At 45.6% G+C, this 23,909-nt stretch overlaps 1 protein-coding gene across 1 annotated transcript in view; it reads left to right on the forward strand.

Moving 5' to 3' along the window:
• Nucleotides 1–22,034, forward strand: part of FASN (fatty acid synthase) — a 230,353-nt gene extending 208,319 nt beyond the window's left edge. The window contains 7 exon segments of the mRNA XM_084646886.1: nucleotides 2,677–2,919; nucleotides 14,927–15,115; nucleotides 15,866–16,093; nucleotides 16,525–16,745; nucleotides 18,104–18,202; nucleotides 18,307–18,558; nucleotides 19,545–22,034. Of these exon segments, the coding sequence (XP_084503012.1) occupies nucleotides 2,677–2,919; nucleotides 14,927–15,115; nucleotides 15,866–16,093; nucleotides 16,525–16,745; nucleotides 18,104–18,202; nucleotides 18,307–18,558; nucleotides 19,545–19,682 (1,370 nt within the window). The 3' untranslated portion in view covers nucleotides 19,683–22,034.
• The last annotated feature ends 1,875 nt before the right edge of the window (nucleotides 22,035–23,909 follow it).

Genomic DNA, 23,909 nt, shown 5'->3' on the forward strand with positions numbered 1-23,909 from the left:
TCTTGAAGTCCATTGTCATAGAATATCAGGATTGGAAGGGACCTCAGGAGGTCATCTAGTCCAACCCCCTGCTCAAAGCAGGACCATCCCCAACTAAATCATCCCAGCCAGGGCTTTGTCAAGCCTGACCTTAAAAACTTCTAAGGAAGGAGATTCCACCACCTCCCTAGGTAACACATTCCAGTGTTTCACCACCCTCCTAGTGAAAAAATTTTTCCTAATATCCAACCTAAACCACCCCCACTGCAACTTGAGACCATTACTCCTTGTTCTGTCATCTGCTACCACTGAGAACAGTCTAGATCCATCCTCTTTGGAACCCTCTTTCAGGTAGTTGAAAGCAGCTATCAAATTCCCCCTCATTCTTCTCTTCCGTAGACTAAACAATCCCAGTACCCTCAGCCTCTCCTCATAAACCATGTGTTCCAGTCCCCTAATAATTTTTGTTGCCCTCCGCTGGACGTTTTCCAGTTTTTCCACATCCTCCTTGTAGTGTGGGGCCCAAAACTGGACACAGTACTCCAGATGAGGCCTCACCAATGTCGAATAGAGGGAAACGATCACGTCCCTCGATCTGCTGGCAGTGCCCCTACTTATACATCCCAAAATGCCATTGGCCTTCTTGGCAACAAGGGCACACTGTTGACTCATAGCTAGCTTCTCGTCCACTGTAACCCTTAGGTCCTTTTCTGAAGAACTGCTGCCGAGCCATTTGGTCCCTAGTCTGTAGCGGTGCATGGGGTTCTTCCCTCCTAAGTGCAGCACTCTGCACTTGTCCTTGTTGAACCTCATCAGATTTATTTTGGCCCAATCCTCTAAATTGTCCAGGGCCCTCCGTATCCTATCCCTACTCTCCAGCGTATCTATCTCTCCTCCCAGTTTAGTGTCATCTGCAAACTTGCTGAGGGTGCAATGCACACAATCCTCCAGATCATTTATGAAGATATTGAACAAAACCTGCCCAAGGACCGACCTTTGGGGCACTCCACTTGATACCGGCTGCCAACTAGACATGGAGCCATTGATCACTATCTGTTGAGCCCAACAATCTAGCCAGCTTTCTATCCACCTTATAGTCCATTCATCCAGCCCATACTTCTTTAACTTGCTGGCAAGAATACTGTGGGAGACCGTGTCAAAAGCTTTGCTAAAGTCAAGGAACAACACGTCCACTGCTTTCCCCTCATCCACAGAGCCAATTATCTCGTCATAGAAGGCAATTAGATTAGTCAGGCATGACTTGCCCTTGGTGAATCCATGCTGACTGTTCCTGATCACTTTCTTCTCCTCTAAGTGCTTCAGAATGGATTCCTTGAGGACCTGCTCCATGATTTTTCCAGGGACTGAGGTGTGGCTGACTGTCCTGTAGTTCCCAGGATCCTCCTTCTTCCCTTTTTTAAAGATGGGCACTACGTTAGCCTTTTTCCAGTCATCCGGGACCTCCCCCGATCGCCATGAGTTTTCGAAGATAATGGCCAATGGCTCTGCAATCACATCCGCCAACTCCTTTAGCACTCTCAGATGCAGCGCATCCGGCCCCATGGACTAGTGCTCGTCCAGCTTTTCTAAATAGTCCCGAACCACTTCTTTCTCCACAGAGGGCTGGTCACCTCCTCCCCATGCTGTGCTGCCCAGTGCAGTAGTCTGGGAGCTGACCTTGTTTGTGAAGACAGAGGCAAAAAAAGCATTGAGTACGTTAGCTTTTTCCACATCCTCTGTCACTAGGTTGCCTCCCTCATTCAGTAAGGGGCCCACACTTTCCTTGACTTTCTTCTTGTTGCTAACATACCTGAAGAAACCCTGTCTTTTGCTTTTTTTTCCTCCTCCTACCATTCATTAAAATCATGAGCTCTTATTTCATGATCACTTTCACCCAAGCTGCCTTCAAATTCTAAACCAGAATTTGTCAGAATCAAATCTAGAACAGCCTCTTCCCCCCCCAATTGCTTTCTCCACCCTCTGCAATAAAAAAGTTGTCTCCAATGAATTCCAATAGCTTGTTGGACAATATGTGCCTTTCTGTATTCTTTTCCCAGCAGATATCTGCGTAGTTGAAGTCCCCACCCCCACCATCAAGTCCTGTGCTTTGGATGATTTCTTGTTTTGTTTTTGTTTGTTTGTTAAGCCTTATCCGCCTCTTCTTCCTGGTTAGACATTCTATAATAGACCCCTGTCATGACATCATCTTTGCTTTTTACCCCTTTTATCCTTACCCAGAGGCTTTCAACAGGTCTACCTCCCACTTCTATTTCAACCTCCAGGAAAGTGTATCTATCTTTGATATACATGGCAACAAGTTCTCCTATTTTTTTCCCTGCCTATCCTTACTGGACAAACTGTATACTTCTATATCAATATTCCAGTCATGAATTATCCCACCAGGTCTCTGCAATGCCAATTATGTCATAACTGTGGTTGTTCGCTGGAATTTCTGGTTCTTCCTGTTTTATTCCCCATACTTTTATGATGTTCATTAGACTTTCCTCTCTATATTCCCTCCTGTCCCTCCTTTGTCTCTGCTACAATTGCTCACATTCCTCCCAGATTCTGACCCTTCACCCAGATTTTCAAGTGAATGAAGACACCTGCTCTGTTTTCTTTAGCTTTCCCCTCTTCCTGCTGCCATGTGCTCCAGTTAGTCATTTAATGTGTTCTCTCTTCTGTCTTCTTTTGCAGGCCTGGCTGTGCAGTGGGGTGCCATTGGTGATGTGGGTGTTGTCTTGGAGACCATGGGCAGTAACGACACTGTGGTTGGTGGAACTCTTCCCCAGCGACTCAGCTCATGCCTGGAGGTTCTGGACCGCTTCCTGAATCAGGCTCATCCTGTCATGTCTAGTTTTGTTCTGGCAGAGAAGGTCTCAGTGAAGAGTGAGGGAAGCAGCCAGCGGGACCTTGTGGAGGCTGTTGCCCACATCCTGGGTAAATCAGATCATTAATAATTACAAATATTCTGTGATCAGAATTCTAGAAGCATCTTACTCTAGAATCTGCTATAGGACATATTGGTGCCAGCCACTATCTGTAGGAAATTGAGTGCAGGTGTGCAGCTTGCTGTGGTCCAAGAGTGTCTATTGACTCTTCAGAAGTATCTCTTTCTTCTACAGCCGTGGGAGTGCTGCTTGTATCACTATTTTTATAGCACTGTGCATGTGCCCAGAATTCTCAATAGGAAAGAATGCACAGATTGAAGGCTAGACCTTAGATCCCAAGATTTCACAATATTGAGATACATGCCGATACATTAGCCGCCCAGGCAGCGGTCAGAGCTGACCTCACAGAACAGGTGGTGGTTTGTTTTGTTTTTTTGGGGGGGGTTTTAGGAGTGGTTTGAAGTGTGAGTATTTGACAAGTGACTGGAAAGCTGCACTAGGTAGTGCAGGAGTTGTGGAAGAAAGCATTGGGTTGGGAATGTATGAAGACAACAAAAGGAGAGGCTAGAAGAGAAGCGTGGGTGGAACATGATACTCTTGGGGAAATTCTGTGCAACTGTAGCACAGCAGAAAAATATCCTCCGCCCCCCAATCGCTTTGCTTCCTCTTAGCAACTCAGACATGTCTATTCAGGCAGCCGGGGGGAGAGGTAAATCATTGGGGGGGAGGGAGGTCTGGGGATGCCCTGGCCACCCAGGGACATTAGTCCCAACTGGAGGTGTGGTGGGGAGGAGGACGGAGACTAAGTTCCCACTTCCCTGCACGGAGCAGCCGGGGCAGGGTCAGATCAAGCCCCAGAAACTTCCCCTGGCTGCAAGAAGCTCTGCACTGCAGGGGGTGGGCAGGTGAGGCTCGGGGGGGGGGGATGGTGCGGGGGGTCCAAATGCACAGGGGTTGGGCAGACAGAGGGAGCAGCTCCCTATCCAGTGACACCCCCCCCACCAGGCACCTAGAACACCCCACACCAAGCCCTTTTTGCATCAGGAGCCCCCCACCAAGTCCCCCAAACCTCTACCCTACTGAGCCTCATCACCTGCATCAGGAGCCCCCCATACCTGGATCCTCGCCCCACTGAGCCCCAACCAGCTGCACCCTGACCCTCCCCCCACTGAGCACTAACCACCTTCACCTCACCCCCCCCCCTTGCAGATTCCCATTCTCCCTGCACCCAGATTCCCCCCTGCACCCAGACCCCCCACCAAGCTACCCATATGCAGATTGCACCACACAGTACCCTGGTACTCTTGAGGGAATTCTGCACCGAAAAATTTTAAAAATTAAAATTCTGCAAAGTTCTGCATATTTTAATTGTCAAAATAACACAAACACAATAACAATATAATCACACCAAAAGGATTGAAAATGGTAACGTATTTCAAAATACTTGTCAGCAAATAATTGAAAATGGTGTGACTATATTGTGGTGTTTTGACAAATAAAATATGCAGAATTTTAAAATATTGTGCCCAGAATATTTAATATTTTTTTGGCACAGAGTATTTAATTTTTTGGTGCAGAATTCCCTCAGGAGTAACACAGGGAGCAGGATTTGGTGTAGGAGGAAATGAGGTCAGACATATAGAGAGGAGTGTTTTTGAAAAGCCTTAAGGGTGAGCAGCTTTAACTAAATGCAAAAGAGTAGTCATTAGTGCAAAAATTCAAGGGAGAGGGAACATGGTTGGAGAGGAGGATCTCTGTGACAGACTGAAAGGGAGACCAATGGAGTTGAGTCAGGGGAGGCCAGAGAGAAGGAAGATCAGACCAGTTTGAGCCATGGGGACAAAGAAAAGGTTTTACGTTAGAGTATTTAGGGTGGTAGGAGGAATTAGCAAGAGTCCAGATGCACAAGGGGAAGATGACACCAAGGTTATAATTATGCAGAATTTGGAGGAAGAGGTGGTGGGATTGGCAGTGGGGAACAAGATTTAGAGTTCAGTGTTTCATTTTAACTCTCTGATGCCTTGTTTTTCTGTATCCTGATTTTTCATTAACTGATCCTTAATGATCTGTATAACTAGTTGATTCAATATTTATTTTGCTTTATCATCTTGTTAGGATGCCAATCACATTTGCCCTGTGCTGCCTTGTTCCATCCTCTTCTGTCCTGTCTTTCCATCTTTTTATTATTGTAGTAGCGCTGAGGAGCCCCTGTCATGGACCAGGACCCTATTGTTCTAGGTGTTGTACAAACAGAATAAAAAACAGTCCCTGCCCCTGAGAATTTACAAACTAAGTATAAGGCAAGAGACTATAAATGAATGCAAACAGACTGAAAGGGTGTATAAGGAATTAATAAGACAGTACTGGTCAGCATGATAGGCAGAGGTCTCGGTACACCAGCAGTCTTACCCATCCCCTCCACCTTTTTTCCTCTTCCCTCCACCTCCTGGCTCTCAAAGGAACCTGGATCTCACCATCTGACATGGTACTTCTACCACTCCACTTTTGTATGCCAAGCTCCTAATTCTCTTGCATATGCTACATCCAGCATCATCCATAAAGGACTATGACAGGGATGTTGGACTCCTCTTCCTCCCAGTCTAACTTGTAATTTCTTCTGCATTGTCTACAACTAAATCTAAAATCTTGCTGTTCTCCTTTCCTTGACCTCTGATTACCTGTCTTTCTGTCCATTCTTGGACTGCAAGCTCCTCAGGACAGGAACTCTCCCTCCTTGAACATCTGTTTGGAAAACCTCTAGTCCATACTGTTCTATCTAGGTTCTTATGGTGCCCTCATTGGTGTAACTGAGCACCTTCCAGTAGTGCATTAAGTGATATGACTAACTTCCGTTGAGCAATTCGATCTCTCTTATCCTCTCTTTAGGGGGAGAATTTTGTGTGCACTGTAGTGTTTTGGTAGGATATTTTTTTAAATGTCCATGCTGCTCTGTTTGTATTACAGAAGGCAAGTCAAAAGTGTGCCTTGCACATGGAATGGAAGGGAGTGAGGTTTGTGATGGTCCTTAGCTCTTATAGGAGTTTGTTCCCCAAGTCTGACTGGTCCCTGAGAAAGCTCTGTCTCCTGCACAGGTGAGCTTATTCTTATAGTCAAAAGTTCCACTGTGCCTGAGGAGTAGAGTTTTTTCACCACAACTACGGTTATGGAGCTTTAGGCAGACTTTTAGGTATGCCGGATCCAGGCTATTGAACACCTTGAAGATAAGCACTGAGACCTTAAACTTATTATATGGAAGTCAGTGTAGAGAGTGGAGGACAAGATCTGATGGACTCCTGGTAACCCATGTTTCTGAGAAGACATGCTAGTGTTCTTTATTAACTGGAGTTTCCTAAGGGTTCACTGCTTCATATCCAGTTATTGCATTGCTGTAGTCCAGACAGGAGCTGACAAAGGTAGGTATAAAAGAGGCAAGGTCATCATCCACCAGGATGGGATGGAGTCCTCTAGCCAACTGGAGGTGGTAGAAACCATTACTTGCAGATGCTGCTGTGCAAAACTGTAGCATCTGTTAGGATTCCAGGAGCACTCCTAAACTACGCACTGAATTGACCCAATGATTGTGGGGGGGTGACTTTTTTAACCAAAAGAAACTGAATGGTGACCATGAACTCTTCAAAGTTTTTTTTTCCTCTGGCTTGCTTGGATTAGAATCATAGATTATCAGGGTTGGAAGGGACCTCAGAAGGTCATCTAGTCCAACCCCCTGCTCAAAGCAGGACATCCCCAAATAAATCATCCCAGCCAGGGCTTTGTAAAGCCTGACCTTAAAAACTTCTAAGGAAGGAGATTCCACCACCACCTAGGTAACGCATTCCAGTATTTCACCACCCTCCTAGTGAAAAAGTTTTTTCCTAATATCCAACCTAAACCTCCCCCACTGCAACTTGAGACCATTATTCCTTGTTCTGTCATCAGCTACCACTGAGAACAGTCTAGATCCATCCTCTTTGGAAGCCCCTTTCAGGTAGTTAAAAGCAGCTATCAAATCCCCCCTCATTCTTCTCTTCTGCAGACTAAACAATCCGAGTTCCCTCAGCCTCTCCTCATAAATCATGTGTTCCAGTCCCCTAATCATTTTTGTTGCCCTCTGCTGGACATTTTCCAATTTTTCCACATCCTTCTTATAGTGTGGGGCCCAAAACTGGACACAGTACTCCAGATTTCAGAGTAGCAGAGTACTCCAGATGAGGCCTCACCAATGTCAAATAGAGGGGAACGATCACGTCCCTCGATCTGCTGGCAGTGCCCCTACTTATACATCCCAAAATGCCATTGGCCTTCTTGGAACAAAGGCACACTGTTGACTCATATCCAGCTTCTCGTCCACTGTAACCCCTAGGTCCTTTTCTGCAGAACTGCTGCCAAGCCATTCGGTCTCTAGTCTGTAGTGGTGCATGGGATTCTTCCGTCCTAAGTGCAGCACTCTGCACTTGTTGAACCTCATCAGATTTCTTTTGGCCCAATCCTCCAATTTGTCTAGGGCCCTCTGTATCCTATCCCTACTCTCCAGCGTATCTACCTCTCCTCCCAGTTTAGTGTCATCTGCAAACTTGCTGAGGGTGCAATCCACACCATCCTCCAGATCATTAATAAAGATATTGAACAAAACCGGCCGAGGGACCGACCCTTGAGGCACTCCACTTGATACCGGCTGCCAACTAGACATGGAGCCATTGATCACTACCTGTTGAGCCCGACACTCTAGCCAGCTTTCTGTCCACCTTATAGTCCATTCATTCAGCCCATACTTCTTTAACTTGCTGGCAAGAACACTGTGGGAGACCGTGTCAAAAGCTTTGCTAAAGTCAAGGAACAACACGTCCACTGCTTTCCCTTCATCCACAGAGCCAGTTATCTCGTCACAGAAGGCAATTAGATTAGTCAGGCATGACTTGCCCTTGGTGAATCCATGCTGACTGTTCCTGATCACTTTCCTCTCCTCTAAGTGCTTCAAAATGGATTCCTTGAGGACCTGCTCCATGATTTTTCCAGGGACTGAGGTGTGGCTGACTGGCCTGTAGTTCCCAGGATCATTCTCCTTCCCTTTTTTAAAGATGGGCACTACATTAGCCTTTTTCCAGTCATCCGGGACTTCCCCCGATCGCCATGAGTTTTCAAAGATAATGGCCAATGGCCCTGCACTCACATCCGCCAACTCCTTTAGCACTCTCAGATGCAGCGCATCCGGCCCCATGGACTTGTGCTCGTCCAGCTTTTCTAAATAGTCCCAAACCACTTCTTTGTCCACAGAGGGCTGGTCACCTCCTCCCCATGCTGTGCTGCCCAGTGCAGTAGTCTGGGAGCTGACCTTGTTCGTGAAGACAGAGGCAAAAAAAGCATTGAGTACATTAGCTTTTTCCACATCCTCTGTCACTAGGTTGCCTCCCTCATTCAGTAAGGGGCCCACACTTTCCTTGACTTTCTTCTTGTTGCTAACATACCTGAAGAAACCCTTCTTGTTACTCTTAACATTTTGCTAGCTGCAACTTCAGGTGTGATTTGGCCTTCCTGATTTCACTCCTGCATGCCCGAGCAATATTTTTATACTCTTCCCTGGTCATTTGTCCAATCTTCCACTTCTTGTTAGCTTCTTTTTAGTATTTAAGATCAGCAAGGATTTCACTGTTAAGCCAAGCTAGTCGCCTGCCATATTTACTATTCTTTCTACACATCGGGATGGTTTGTCCCTGTAACCTCAATAAGGATTCTTTAAAATACAGCCAGCTCTCCTGGACTCCTTTGCCCCTCATGTTATTCTCCCAGGGGATCCTGCCCATCAGTTCCCTGAGGGAGTCAAAGTCTGCTTTTCTGAAGTCCAGGGTCCATATTCTGCTGCTCTCCTTTCTTCCCTGTGTCAGGATCCTGAACTCGACCATCTCATGTTCATTGCCTCCCAGGTTCCCATCCACTTTTGCTTCCCTTACTAATTCTTCCCGGTTTGTGAGCAGCAGGTCAAGAAGAGCTCTGCCCCAGTTGGTTCCTCCAGCACTTGCACCAGGAAACTGTCCCCTACACTTCCCAAAAACTTCCTGGATTGTCTGTGCACCGCTGTATTGGTCTCCCAGCAGATATCAGGGTGATTGAAGTCTCCTATGAGAACCAGGGCCTGCGATCTAGTAACTTCCGTGAGTTGCTGGAAGAAAGCCTCGTCCACCTCATCCCCCTGGTCCGGTGGTCTATAGCAGACTCCTACCACGACATCACCCTTGTTGCTCACACTTCTAAACTTAATCCAGAGACTCTCAGGTTTTTCTGCAGTTTCATACTTGAGCTCACGAGCAGTCATACTGCTCCCTTACATACAATGCAACTCCCCCACCTTTTCTGCCCTGCCTGTCCTTCCTGAACAGTTTATATCCATCCATGACAGTACTCCAGTCATGTGAGTTATTCCAATCACATCATAATTCCTGGACTGTGCCAGGACTTCAAGTTCTCCCTGCTTGTTTCCCAGGCTTAGAATCATAGAATATCAGGGTTGGAAGGGACCCCAGAAGGTCATCTAGTCCAACCCCCTGCTCAAAGCAGGACCAATTCCCAGTTAAATCATCCCAGCCAGGGCTTTGTCAAGCCTGACCTTAAAAACCTCTAAGGAAGGAGATTCTACCACCTCCCTAGGTAACGCATTCCAGTGTTTCACCACCCTCATAGTGAAAAAGTTTTTCCTAATATCCAATCTAAACCTCCCCCACTGCAACTTGAGACCATTACTCCTCGTTCTGTCATCTGCTACCATTGAGAACAGTCTAGAGCCATCCTCTTTGGAACCCCCTTTCAGGTAGTTGAAAGCAGCTATCAAATCCCCCCTCATTCTTCTCTTCTGCAGACTAAACAATCCCAGTTCCCTCAGCCTCTCCTCATAAGTCATGTGTTCTAGACCCCTAATCATTTTTGTTGCCCTTCGCTGGACTCTCTCCAATTTATCCACATCCTTCTTGTAGTGTGGGGCCCAAAACTGGACACAGTACTCCAGATGAACAGGAACAGCCAGCATGGATTCACCAAGGGAAGGTCATGCCTGACTAATCTAATCGCCTTTTATGATGAGATTACTGGTTCTGTGGATGAAGGGAAAGCAGTGGATGTATTGTTTCTTGACTTTAGCAAAGCTTTTGACACGGTCTCCCACAGTATTCTTGTCAGCAAGTTAAGGAAGTATGGGCTAGATGAATGCACTATAAGGTGGGTAGAAAGCTGGCTAGATTGTCGGGCTCAACGGGTAGTGATCAATGGCTCCATGTTACCAGTTGGCAGCTGGTATCAAGTGGAGTGCCCCAGGGGTCAGTCCTGGGGCTGGTTTTGTTCAATATCTTCATAAATGATCTGGAGGATGGTGTAGATTGCACTCTCAGCAAATTTGCGGACGATACTAAACTGGGAGGAGTGGTAGATACGCTGGAGGGGAGGGATAGGATACAGAAGGACCTAGACAAATTGGAGGATTGGGCCAAAAGAAATCTGATGAGGTTCAATAAGGATAAGTGCAGGGTCCTGCACTTAGGACGGAAGAACCCAATGCACCGCTACAGACTAGGGGCCGAATGGCTAGGCAGCAGTTCTGCGGAAAAGGACCTAGGGGTGACAGTGGATGAGAAGCTGGATATGCGTCAGCAGTGTGCCCTTGTTGCCAAGAAGGCCAATGGCATTTTGGGATGTATAAGTAGGGGCATAGCGAGCAGATCGAGGGACGTGATCGTCCCCCTCTATTCGACATTGGTGAGGCCTCATCTGGAGTACTGTGTCCAGTTTTGGGCCCCACACTACAAGAAGGATGTGGAGAAATTGGAGAGAGAGTCCAGCGAAGGGCAACAAAAATGATTAGGGGTCTAGAACACATGACTTATGAGGAGAGGCTGAGGGAGCTGGGATTGTTTAGTCTGCAGAAGAGAAGAATGAGGGGGGATTTGTTAGCTGCTTTCAACTACCTGAATGGGGGTTCCAAAGAGGATGGCTCTAGACTGTTCTCAATGGTAGCAGATGACAGAACGAGGAGTAATGGTCTCAAGTTGCAGTGGGGGAGGTTTAGATTGGATATTAGGAAAAACTTTTTCACTGAGGGTGGTGAAACACTGGAATGCGTTACCTAGGGAGGTGGTAGAATCTCCTTCCTTAGAGGTTTTTAAGGTCAGGCTTGACAAAGCCCTGGCTGGGATGATTTAACTGGGAATTGGTCCTGCTTCGAGCAGGGGGTTGGACTAGATGACCTTCTGGGGTCCCTTCCAACCCTGATATTCTATGATTCTATGATCACTTTCCTCTCATGCAAGTGCTTCAGGATTGATTCTTTGAGGACCTGCTCCATGATTTTTCCAGGGACTGAGGTGAGGCTGACTGGCCTGTAGTTCCCAGGATCCTCCTTCTTCCCTTTTTTAAAGATTGGCACTACATTAGCCTTTTTCCAGTCATCCGGGACTTCCCCCGTTCGCCACGAGTTTTCAAAGATAATGGCCAATGGCTCTGCAATCACAGCCGCCAATTCCTTCAGCACTCTCGGATGCAACTCGTCTGGCCCCATGGACTTGTGCACGTCCAGCTTTTCTAAATAGTCCCTAACCACCTCTATCTCCACAGAGGGCTGGCCATCTCTTCCCCATTTTGTGATGCCCAGCGCAGCAGTCTGGGAGCTGACCTTGTTAGTGAAGACAGAGGCAAAAAAAGCATTGAGTACATTAGCTTCTTGCATTTGTGTATAGGCACTTGAGATAACTCGCTGATCGTCCCTCTTTCTCTGTATGAGGCAGGAGCCCTCCCCTCTCGCGCGCTCCTGCTCGTGCTTCCTCCCGGTATCTCACTTCCCCACTTACCTCAGGGCTTTGGTCTCCTTCCCCTGGTGAACCTAGTTTAAAGCCCTCCTCACTAGGTTAGCCAGCCTGCTTGGGAAGATGCTCTTCCCTCTCTTCGTTAGGTGGAGCCAGTCTCTGCCTAGCACTCCTCCTTCTTGGAACACCATCCTATGGTCAGAGAATCCAAAGCCTTCTCTCCGACACTACCTGCGTAGCCATTCGTTGACTTCCACGATTTGACGGGGTCTACCCAGGCCTTTTCCTTCCACGGGGAGGATGGATGAGAAGTCCACTTGCACCTCAAACTCCTTTATCCTTCATCCCAGAGCCACGTAGTCTGCAGTGATCCGCTCAAGGTCATTCTTGGCAGTATCATTGGTGCCCACGTGGAGAAGCAGGAAGGGGTAGCAATCCAAGGGCTTGATGAGTCTCGGCAGTCTCTCCATCACATTGTCAATCCTAGCTCCTGGCAAGCAGCAGACTTCTTGATTTTCCCGGTTTGGGGGGGGCAAATAGATGACTCAGTCCCCCTGAGGAGAGAGTCCCCGACCACCACCACCTGCCTCGTTCTCTTGGGAGCGGTGGTTGTGGAACCCCCATCCCTAGGACAGTGCATCTCATGCCTTCCAATCGGCGGAGTCTCCTTCTGTTCCCTTCCCTCAGATGTATCATCTAGTCCACTCTCCGCATTAGTACCTGTGGAGAGAACATGAAAACGGTTACTTACCTGTATCTGCGTTGCTGGTACATGGACGCACCCCTTTCTTCTGGAGGTCACATGTTGCCAGATTTCTTCACCGTCCTCCTGTCCCCCCCAGTGCAGCCTGCTCTGAATCTTCAGAACGTTGCATCTGTAGAAGCATATCCTGAGTCTGTCCAGGAAATCTTCAGTTTCTCTTATGCAACGCATGGTTGCATAAGATTCACCTTCAAACTGCTGTTTTTATCCATGAGCTGATTTCGTAAGGTATTGTCACGTGTGGTGAAGGATAAGAGATATGTATCCAGTTGCACATTGCTGGCATGAGTCCATGTTGACTGACCAGTTTACTTAGTGGCTGCATGTATATATATTGAATAGAACTGGAAAGAGAATTGATACTTGTGGAGTCCCACTGTGTGCAAACAAACATGTTAATATGCCTAAATGTAAATGTACACATCTAGGAACAAAAATTGTCGACCATACTTACAGGATGGGGGACTTTATCCTGGGAAGCTGTGATTCTGAAAAAGATATGGGAGTCATAGTGGGTAGTCAGCCAAATGTGAGGTGCCAGTGTCATGCTGTGGATAAAAAGAGCTAATGTGATCCTGAGGTGCATAAATGGGAATTTCCAGTAGGAGTAGGACGGTTATTTTATCTCTGAACTTGGCACTGGTGCGACCACTGCTGGAATATGGCATCCAGTTCTGGTGCCCACAATTCAAGAAGAATGTTGGTAAATTGGAGAGGAGTTCAGAGAAGAGCCATGAGCATAATTAAAGGATTAGAAAACCTGCCTTATAATGATAAATAGATTAAGCTCTTTTAGTCTAGCATAACAAAGAGAAGGTTAAGGGGTGACTTGAGCCATCAGTAAGTATCTACATGGGGAACAATATTTAATAATGGGCTCTTCAATCTAGTAGAGAATTAACACAATCCACTGTCTGGAAGTTAAAGCTAGACATTTTCAGACTAGAAATAAGGTGTAAATTTTCAGTGGTGAGAGTAATTAACCATTAGAATTTACCAAGGTTCGTTATAGATTCTCCATCATGATTTTGGGAAAGTTCTTTGGCCTATGTTATAAAGAGGTCAGACTACATGATCCAATGGTGCATCCTAGTCTTGGAATCTGTGAATGCTCAGCGGTGTTGAACGTTGTGTTTAAAAAAAAAAAAAAAAATTCAGGAGGATTAGAATGGGTGTCTGCCCTCTGGCCATTGACAGCGGAATGATATCCATCAGTGCCACTAATGGATTTCAGTCCCATGTCTTAGCTTGAATCCAGATTATGCTGGGTCTAGGATATTAGCATCAATTAGATGAGCTTGAAGTTGGCCTTTGGCTATTGTTTCTGTGAGCTTGCCCAGGAACACAGTGTTTGATACTGGATGCTATTGGCAAGAACTGATAGATCTATAGTGGCTTGCACTATTATGTAAATTGACAACTAATCCAAACACCAGGTCCAGGGTGTGACCCAGATATGGGGGATGGACTGGAGGTGATTTGGGAAAGTTGTAGGGAGCCAGTGAGGATATGATTTGGGGAACAGGGGTGTTGCATCTGCAATGACTAGGATATTTTACCAACATGCTGGCAAGGTATGAGGTGAGTTCCTCTAATGAATGCTTTAGTTTCTCTGGTGGTCTGTAAAATAGCATAAAATCTGTTTAGCTTTGGCTCTGTTTTCTATCTTAAATTAATTAAAATTAACTTGTTTTAACTGAGGTATCTCTTTTGGCACCTAGCACATCATGGGTGCTGCCATAAACAAATACTACCACCCTCTGCTCAAAATTTTTGTGAACTATCCATGAAGGTATAAGAACTTTGACAAAAGTGTGAAGTACATTTGAGAAAAGTTTGCCCAGAGGTAATGATGGGTGAACCTAAGGAAGTGGATGGGGCTACCCAAGAAGCGAGGTTTGAGAGAGAAAGTCATGGTACAGAGGGTGGAGCCCTGGAAGATGCTAAATGGGGAAAGGAGGAGAAGGACAAGAGAAATTGCTGCAAGATGTTGAAGGGGCAGGAGCAGGGTCCTAAGGTCCTTTGGACATTCATAAGACTTTCTACGGTTTTGATGGGATTTTTTCTGCCCTGTGCTGATTGGCTGTTTGCTCCATCCTTCCCCCTCCCTCACCATTTCTTCACCTCAGCTTCATTCCACACTTGCCCCTCACCCACTCTTCCTCTCCCTTTTCTTTCCACTTAGCTGATCTCCTCTTAAGTAAACCTACAAATTAATAATAATTAAAAATCGTGGCACCAACATGTCATTTGCTGCCATGACATTATTCATTCTGCTGGTGTGTTATACCCCATCCCCTATCCTGTGTCTGTCTTGTCTATTTAGATTGAGTTCTTCAGAGAAGGGATCATCTGCTGCTCTCTTTTTGTATGGTGCTTAGCACAATGATATCCTACTCTTGCTTGGTCTTTGGGCATTATCATAATATCCATGTTAAATAATAATTGCAGGAACAGTCCAAAAGGTAGAAGGACATCAGTCTGTTTTTCAAACATCTGGTTCTTTTCATCAGGTGTCCGTGATGTGAGCAGTCTGAATGCTGAGAGCTCTTTGGCAGATCTAGGCTTGGACTCCCTGATGGGAGTGGAAGTGCGTCAGACCCTGGAGAGGGACTACGATATTGTCATGACTATGAGAGAGATTCGGCTGCTTACAATTAATAAACTGCGAGAACTTTCCTCCAAGTCTAGAACAGCAGAGGGTACGTCATCTGAATTTGGCCTTGGGGGAGACTAGGGTTGCTAGAATAGCCGTTGGGGGTCCATATACCTTTAAAATAATAAACAGGCTCCCATGCTGTCTCTTTCAATAAGTAATGGTGAGAGCCTCTTAGTGACAGGTGATGGAATGGGGCCTGGTGTGAACTGATAGTATTGTAAATAACAAGTGGGCATAGCACTACCACTTATTGCTGTGCTGCCCCAGTGGATTGGTCCAGCCAGTTATTGGGGGGGCAGGAAAGTCCTTAATTGAGGACCCAAGGCCAGGAGAAAGAAGCTTATTTAGTCTCCCATCTCCATTTCTCTGCTGCCTGATCTCCAGCACAGCTCAGACAGCTCTCCAGTGGTCCCTAGATCGCGTCAGCAATGCAGGTGCAGAGAGCTAGCGTCAAATAGCCTGAACCATGAACTAGCCATTAGCAGCAGTATCAGTTTGGACAGGGAAATGACAAAGGCAGAAATTCAGAGGAAACAGCAAAATCCAAAGCCAGGCTTGTGGGGGAAGAGGTAGTGTCCTTTCTGAGTCCCCCTTCCTCAAGATACTGGCAGAACATCCCCTCTGAGGCACCAAGCCTGAATTTCTATATGGATTAAACTCACTGCCATTTAATGATCTAGTGAGCAAGAGGGCTAGTCCAGACAAGCCTCCACTTCTCTGTGGGCTGTTCTGCCTGTCCCACTAATCTGATCCTGACACTAACTGGCTTTTCCTGATCTGCTCTCCTTTAAAGAACTGAAACCATCCCTTCTGATGAAAGTTGGCCAGGCTCAGCACCCTGAATTGGACTTGAACAACCTGCTGGTGAATCCAGAAGGGCCAACAATCACCCGGCTCAATGAGGTACAGAGCACAGAACGCCCTCTTTTCCTCATTCACCCCATCGAAGGATCCATCACAGTTTTCCACACACTTGCCTCCAGACTCAGTATGCCCAGCTATGGACTCCAGTGCACAAAAGGTATCTGCATCCTTTATTCATCTTGACTTTCTAAACCTCACTTGGTAGCTTTCACCATCGCATAGAGGGCTCAGTTGCTGACCTCTGCATGCAGAGCTCCAAGCTTCAGTGACCCATGACTGAGTCCACTTAGAAAAGTCACAAACATCCCCAGTTAAATGGGAAAGAGAAATGTCAGTGTAAACAGAAGATGCTTAAATGTGGAAGTGTGTTCTCACACAGGGAGGGCCGTATGCCAGAGTGATGGACAAGACTCTGCTCATCACTGATGCTCCTGGGGCACAATTACTAGTTTGGTCAGAAATATGGATTTAACCCGTGTCATAATCTGTATAGAAATACACTTTTAAAAGCAGCTGAGTGTTTCTAACTTCATCTCTCACTCTGATTTCAACCTGTTCTTAACTCCCATATTTGCTTCCTCTTTCTAGCTGCTCCCCTGGACAGTATACAGAACCTGGCAGCCTATTACATTGACTGTATAAAGCAGGTGCAGCCTGAGGGACCCTATCGCATTGCAGGATACTCCTTTGGAGCCTGTGTAGCCTTTGAAATGTGCTCCCAGCTGCAAGATCAGCAGAACCCCTCCCATTCACTCAACAGCCTCTTCCTGTTTGATGGGTCCCACTCCTATGTGGCAGCATACACTAAGGTAAGAGATTCCAGGGGAATCTTCGGAGACCATCCTATGTCTCACCAATGCTCATGATTTGGGAGCCTTCCATGTGACTTGAGCCATTTTAAAAAATTGACAGACCCATCTTCCAGGAAAAAAAAATAGCTGGCAAGGAGGTGTAGATGACTGTAAAACAGCAGCTGTGCTCCATGAGCTGAGTGGGACTGGGATGCAAGTGCTGATTCAGATATCCTATAATAAATGGTTGAATTAGCCTGCTTGTTTCAAGGTTCTGAAGCCTCCAACATGTTCTTGTGCTGAAAGCAAGGGTCCTAACTTGGTCTTGTGCTGAAAGCAAGGGTCCTAACTTGGCTTTGTCCTAACCTGGCTAGGCCTCCTAGCACGCCCATATCCAATGCACCGCTACAGACTAGGGACCGAATGGCTAGGCAGCAGTTCTGCGGAGAAGGACCTAGGGGTGACAGTGGACAAGAAGCTGGATATGAGTCAACAGTGTGCCCTTGTTGCCAAGAAGGCTAATGGCATTTTGGGGTGTATAAGTAGGGGTATTGCCAGCAGATAGGGGAACGATCACGTCCCTCACTATTCGACATTGGTGAGGCCTCATCTGGAGTCTGTGTCCAGTTTTGGGCCCCACACTACAAGAAGGATGTGGAGAAATTGGAGGGAGTCCAGCGAAGGGCAACAAAAATGATTAGGGGTCTGGAACACGTGACTTATGAGGAGAGGCTGAGGGAATTGGGATTGTTTAGTCTACGGAAGAGAAGAATGAGATGGGATTTGATAGCTGCTTTTAACTACCTGAAAGGTGGAGCCAAAGAGGATGGATCTAGACTATTCTCAGTAATAGCAGATGACAGGACAAGGAGTAATGGTCTCAAATTGCAGTGGGGGAGGTTTAGGTTGGATATTAAGAAAAACTTTTTCACTAGGAGGGTGGTGAAACACTGGAATGCGTTACCTAGGGAGGTGGTGGAATCCCCTTCCTTAGAAGTTTTTAAGGTCAGGCTTGACAAAGCCCTGGCTGGGATGATTTAATTGGGGATTGGTCCTGCTATGGGCAGCGGGTTGGACTAGATGATTTCCAGAGGTCCCTTCCAACTTTTGATTATTCTATGATATCCTCCCTTCTGGCTGGCGTAAAGCTCTCTAAAGGACCCCAAAATCTTGACAATTGGTCAGTCTCCCAGTAGCATCCACGTGGTGATCACCTGTATTCTCTTTGTATGGTTTCTGGGTTTGTTGTCCTGTTCGGATTCTCCCAAGCTTTTCAGTCACTTGCTGTCAAGTACAGAGCACCGTACTATGGTATCTTATCTAACAAGCAAGAGAGAGCTTCCCTTTTTGTATTAGTGACACTTTCTCTCTTCCAGAGCTACCGAGCCAAGCTGACCCCAGGAAATGAGGCTGAGGCAGAGACTGAAGCATTGTGTGCCTTCATTCAACAGTTCACAGGCACTGAATACAATAAGGTAATGTTCCTCCACTTATAGCTACAGGAAAATGTCTCTTGCACACAAGAAGAAGCTGGTAGCTGCACCTCACTTAGCAATAAATTGTTCTTTACCATCTACAGTTGCTGGAGATTCTTCTGCCTCTGCAAAACCTGGAAGCTCGTGTCAAAGCTGCTGTGGATCTGATAACGCTGAGCCACAAAAACATCAATCGTGAAGCTCTCAGTTTTGCTGCTGCTTCCTTTTACTACAAACTGAAGGCTGCTGACAAGTATGTGCCGGAGTCTAAGTATCATGGGAATGTGACGCTACTGAGGGCAAAGACCCACAACGAGTATGAAGAAGGCCTGGGTGGAGATTACAAGCTCTCAGAGGTTAGTTTAAGGAACAGCTCCAATTATGAAGCTGCACTTTCCTAGTTGGAGGGCAGGAAGAAAGTGGCAGGAAGCCATATTCTTGCCCTCCCCAAAAGATGTTTGCCTTCGGGGGCAATAATTATGCAACTGTCTCTTCCTGAGAACTGAAGAGTCCCCAGAAAAAAACATGAAGAGGAGGCTGCATGGTTCTAGGCCACTGTCAGCCTCAGAGGAGGCTGAGGTCTAGGAGAAGGTCTCACTCCAATTTTGAAGCAGTTCCTAACAGCAACCTACAGTTGTTTCCATTAATTCCTATAGTTCCCAAAATGCACTCCGTGCTCTGAAGAGCAACTAGTCTGCAAACAAGTTAGTAGGGGCAGGGTTGAAGCAGAGACCAGTTAAAACACCTCTGTGCTTTTTAACCTTTGTGCACTCATTTTTTTAAAATTCTTCCCCCTTGATATAATATAGGACAGCAGGGAGGGGAAGAGAATTTCTAGATCTTCTATAAAAATAAACTTGTTACAGCCAGATGCTCTTCCCTTTTGGAACTTCTCATTTATTCCCCTTCCCACCGTGTGTTGTGTGATATGATTTTTATCATGCACTTAAGGAAAGTTCATTGGGTGTGTTCCCACCCACCAAGAGACTATCCTTTAAAACTGCCATCTTTCTGAAAGTGTTTACATTCCCAATCCAGCCAACTACACCAGCTTATTCCTTGCTGTGATGGGGAAAATGGATTCGCTTCTACTGGGGCTCAAGGTAGAGGTGCTGGCCCCCTATGCCCTGCCCTCAACAGTGCATACATTGAAGCATTTAAATGAAAAAGTTTTAGAGTCAGAACAGAGAATGGAACAGGTGTGAGAATCAGGAGACCTTCAACCTCACTCTTCTGTCTCAGGCTTTCATGTCTTATAGCTAAGGCAGCAAGAATGTGGAACTAAAATGCTTTAGAATTCTGGATATAAAATTTTCTTCTTTTGTCTTTTTGCCATGTGTAGGTCTGTGAGGGGAAAGTATCTGTCCATGTCATTGAAGGGGATCACCGTACCTTCTTGGAGGGAGCTGGTGTTGAGTCAATTATTGGGATCATCCACAGTTCACTAGCAGAGCCCCGGGTCAGCGTCCGAGAGGGTTAGCCCCTTTCTGCTCACCTTATATCACTGGCCGAGAGAATTCCAGCAATATATCCCTTGTTACGACAGACCCCAAGAAACTCTTCTTGTAATCCAACATCCCATCTGCTCTGCAATCAGGTCTAGGAAGTCCTGCTGATGGATGTCTCTCTCCAGTGTTGTGACACTCTCACTCTACACTGCTACATGGACCTACATCCATGGCTACTTCCTACCCCTTTGGCAGCATGAAAAACAAACTTAGGAGTAGACTTCTTTTCTTGTGCTATGTATCGTTTTGTTGTCTTAACAGTATTCCAAAGGATAAGTGATGCACTTATTAACCAAGCCCAGTTAGCAAGGAGGGGAGCTGCAGCTGATTTTGGAGACTTCTTTTGATCTGTGAAGAATCAGTCTGTAGTTAAGTTAGATAGAATTCCATTGAGGCTCTTGTAACTTTTTTTTATTTGAAATATTTTACGTATTTATTGCATCAACTTCCCAGTTTTAATTTATCATTAATTTAAACAAAACAAAACATACCTTGGAAGTTTGTATTCCTTCTACCAGGTGAAGTTGCCAATTTTGTTAAACCAAAATGCATCTTTGCAGCAGTCTCTCCCCTCCTTGCTTCACAAAGAGAGAGAGAGAAGGGAAGGAAGGTCAGGGAGGGTCTCAAGATGCTGCTGTGCTAGGCACCTTAAGTAACTTGGGTTGATATACTCGCACGGCTGACCATAGGCACATACCAAGTGTGGGCTGCACGGGCCTTGTACTGGGGTCCCTGCAACTTCACCTTCTCCCAGCATACACCTACCACTTCACCTTGTTTCTGACCCACCATTATCCTCTCCATTCAACCATACACACTATGAAAAAATTAACTTTGGGACTTTCACCCTCCCTAGTTCCTCATTGACAAGCACCATTATCTAATCCTCATGACCCCCTGCTTTCCCAGAACCAAAGCTCTGCAGTGGTTACAGCTGTCTGCCTAACACCCCTGCATATCTTATTTAGCACCAGGGCCAGCTAAGCCTAGGGCCATCACTGTGTGCACGCATCCTCTTCTCACTGAGACTGGAAATCCTACATGTTCGCCAAGTAATCAGTTCAGTGGCAAATTACTTTAAAAGATTTGATACCTTTTTAAAAGACATTTACACTTTAGAATCCAATACGCCTTTTTCTTGCTATTGCTATGCTGGACCTGTCTTTAGGAAAACCCAGTGAATTCATGCTGTACCTATGATACAGAGGAAACATGGGGAGTAAACACGATCAACTAGATTGGAGCCGTTGTGCCTCTCAGAACTGCATTATAATCCAGCTCTCCGACTAGATTATCCTGTCGGTATTGGTGCAGTCCAATGACAGGAATGTCCCTGACTGCCACAGGTTCTGAGGTGGGTGCTTGGTTGGTTAAACCACCCTCTGTGGATGGCGGCTGAATAACTGGTTTTAGTTTAATAAAATATTTGTGTGGAAATTTGAAATGCAAACACAGTGTTGACTTAAAACGTTTCCAAGTCAGTCTTGTTCTGTTTTTTCATTTTTTACATACCTTTGGTAAAAATGCTGCTCTTGAGAGTGTCCTTTCCTTGTTGGCTCTCCTAAAATTAAATGAGAATTAATCTCGGGCTGGATGGCTTTTCTTTCTCTCTCCTCTTCCTCCCCCTGCCTTCTTATTTGTTAGTCATCCTGAATCTTCCATTTCTTGGTATAAAAATCCCTCCAAAACTTCTGCTGGCAAATATTGTTGGAAGGCTGTAAAGAAGATGCATGGTATTTTGGAACATCAAAACCAGTAGCCATGATCTTAGTACCTCAGACAGGTGTAACCAAACTAAGAGTGGGCATTGGACACAAGTCCTAATCTTAGCTCTGACTCTGTTTTGGACAAATCATTAAGCTTTCTGCCTCAGTTCCCCCATCTGTAAAATGGGGCTCATAGCACCTGCTTCACAGGTCTGTTGTGAGGATTTATTAGACAATGTGTGTAAAGCACTTGGTCCATGCAAAATGCTGTTAAGTATTCGTTTCCTTATTAGGTGGGGTATGTTACTAGGGGGGGGGGGGGCGGGTGTAATTGCCAAGGCCCTGACCCTACAATGAAAAGGAGAGTGGGTCGATCACATAGTCACCTGTGTGGGACTAGAATGCCATAGTATTTCTGAGCACCATTCTTGCAAATCCAGGTGCTAGGTAAAACACAAAATGAGAGAAATTTCAGTGGAAAATGTTTCAAAATTACTGGCAGTTGCAGTGATCCAGGGAGGGGGGAATTCTCACTGACATGGCCTATACTGAAGATCTGGAAGAAGGAAGGTGATAAAACTTGAACTAACTTCGTAAATAAACAGTCTTACTGCTAAATTAACAGGAGTCTGAGCCAGAGTCTGTGTTGAAGGCAAGTGCTGCTCTTGTACAACTGCAATTTAAATGCATAGTTCTGAATGACTGGACAAGAAGCAGGAGCTGTGTGCTAATTATTTTTAAAGTGACATAAATGTGCATGGCCTCTCAGACTGCTTGCAGCTACTGATTTAGTAATAAGTACATCAAGAATGACCTATCAAACAATGCCACACATGATCTTGTAGGGGAGAAATGGAAAAGTTTTTGCATTTGTAATCCCAAAACAGTATTTTTTTTCACATCGAAACTTCAGCGGCTGCTATATAACCCATTATCTTATTGGCTGCTGAATAGTCTGCCAAAAATAACTTAATAGAGCTTGTATTATTGCCTAATGGTTCTCAATGAGCTACTGTGACGGATATGTCTATTGTATTTTATTTGTCCAAAATCAAGTACTACTATCACACTTGCTTCTTTGAGAGAGGAAAGTTCTGCCAGAGCCAAGTCTCCAAGGGGAGAGTGACAAACTTGCAAAAAAGAAGTTAATTGGATTCCAGTGCTTTCTCCCTGTACTATTCTGTGGACCCAGGACATGAAAGGTTGGGAAGTCAGAACTGTTGTCTGGTTATCTGAACTACGTGGAGAACAGTGCAGTAGTTGAGGCTGAGGCAGTTGGAAAAAATTGCTACTGAAACCAGCTATGAAATTCCCCCTTTCCTCTAGCACATGGGGAGAGCGAGGTTCTGAGCTGGCCTTCTCACAACTGACATGGTCTGTGGAACTCTATCTTAAGAAGATAGAAGGGGGAAAAGCCATTATTGCAAATAATCATTGCTGAAAATAACCATCAACAAATCTTACCAATGAGTATTTCAATTATGAGCCTAAGTCACGTGCTGGGGGAGGAGGAAAGGGACTGAAAGATAGTTCAGCGAGAACACATTGCAGCAGAATTTATTTGTTGCTGTGAAATTTGGTCATATTGTGCCATGGAGTACACAGGAGCCCAGGTACAGAGAGAAAAAGAGAGGGCTATCACCTAGTACTTAATGTGACATGGGACAGTCTGGGAGGGAAAGGTTCCCAAGAGATGCTGAAGGAGCAGCTAGAGAACTAAAATGAAACAACTATGTCAGCAATTCAAAGAAGGGAGAGTATAGAGCAAGTGTGATTTATTATGCCAGGTATCAAGAATGGGAATAAAGGGGCATGCATTGGGTGTGGTTTTCACATGCAGAAGAATACAAGACCCTCTTTTGTGGTTGGAGTATGGGCCTCCATATGACCATAATCTTTATAAGATCAGGTTCTTTTAATTGCCACAAGTGTTGCTGTTATGTACCAAAATATAATTATGTTGCTTAGTGCGCTAGGTTAATGTGAGACACCACAGTATGGCAGACTGCTATTGCATACCCACATACGTAGCAGGAGGAAGTGACAATTCAACAACTCTTACCTACTCTGTAAGTATTATAAATACTTTAGACTGGACGACTGCAATACAATGGGGCTACATTTTAAATCCATTTAGAAACTAAGGCTAGTGCAGAATATGGCATCCTATACAACAATGACTTACCCACGAGCATGTGACAGCAGCACTCTGGGAACTGCACTAGCCATACAGTGGCTTCTGGATAGAATTTAAGGTGGTGATTCTGACACACAAAGCCCTAAATTACCTGGGATCCTCTCAGAAAAGAGACACTCTCCCTGGTCCATACAGCTGAAGCTGATGGCAACAAGAGGAACACAATTAACCTTTCCCTATCTAGTATAAAAGAGGGGGCTGCTAGCAGAGTTGGTTTTTTTTTTTTTTTGTGATGTCACCTTTTTGGAAGATGTTCTCCTTGGTCTCAAATAACTAGAATATATTGATAGACACTA

The sequence above is a fragment of the Lepidochelys olivacea genome (genome assembly GCF_965140295.1).
Source record: "Lepidochelys olivacea isolate rLepOli2 genome assembly, chromosome: 14".
Taxonomy (NCBI): domain Eukaryota; kingdom Metazoa; phylum Chordata; order Testudines; family Cheloniidae; genus Lepidochelys; species Lepidochelys olivacea.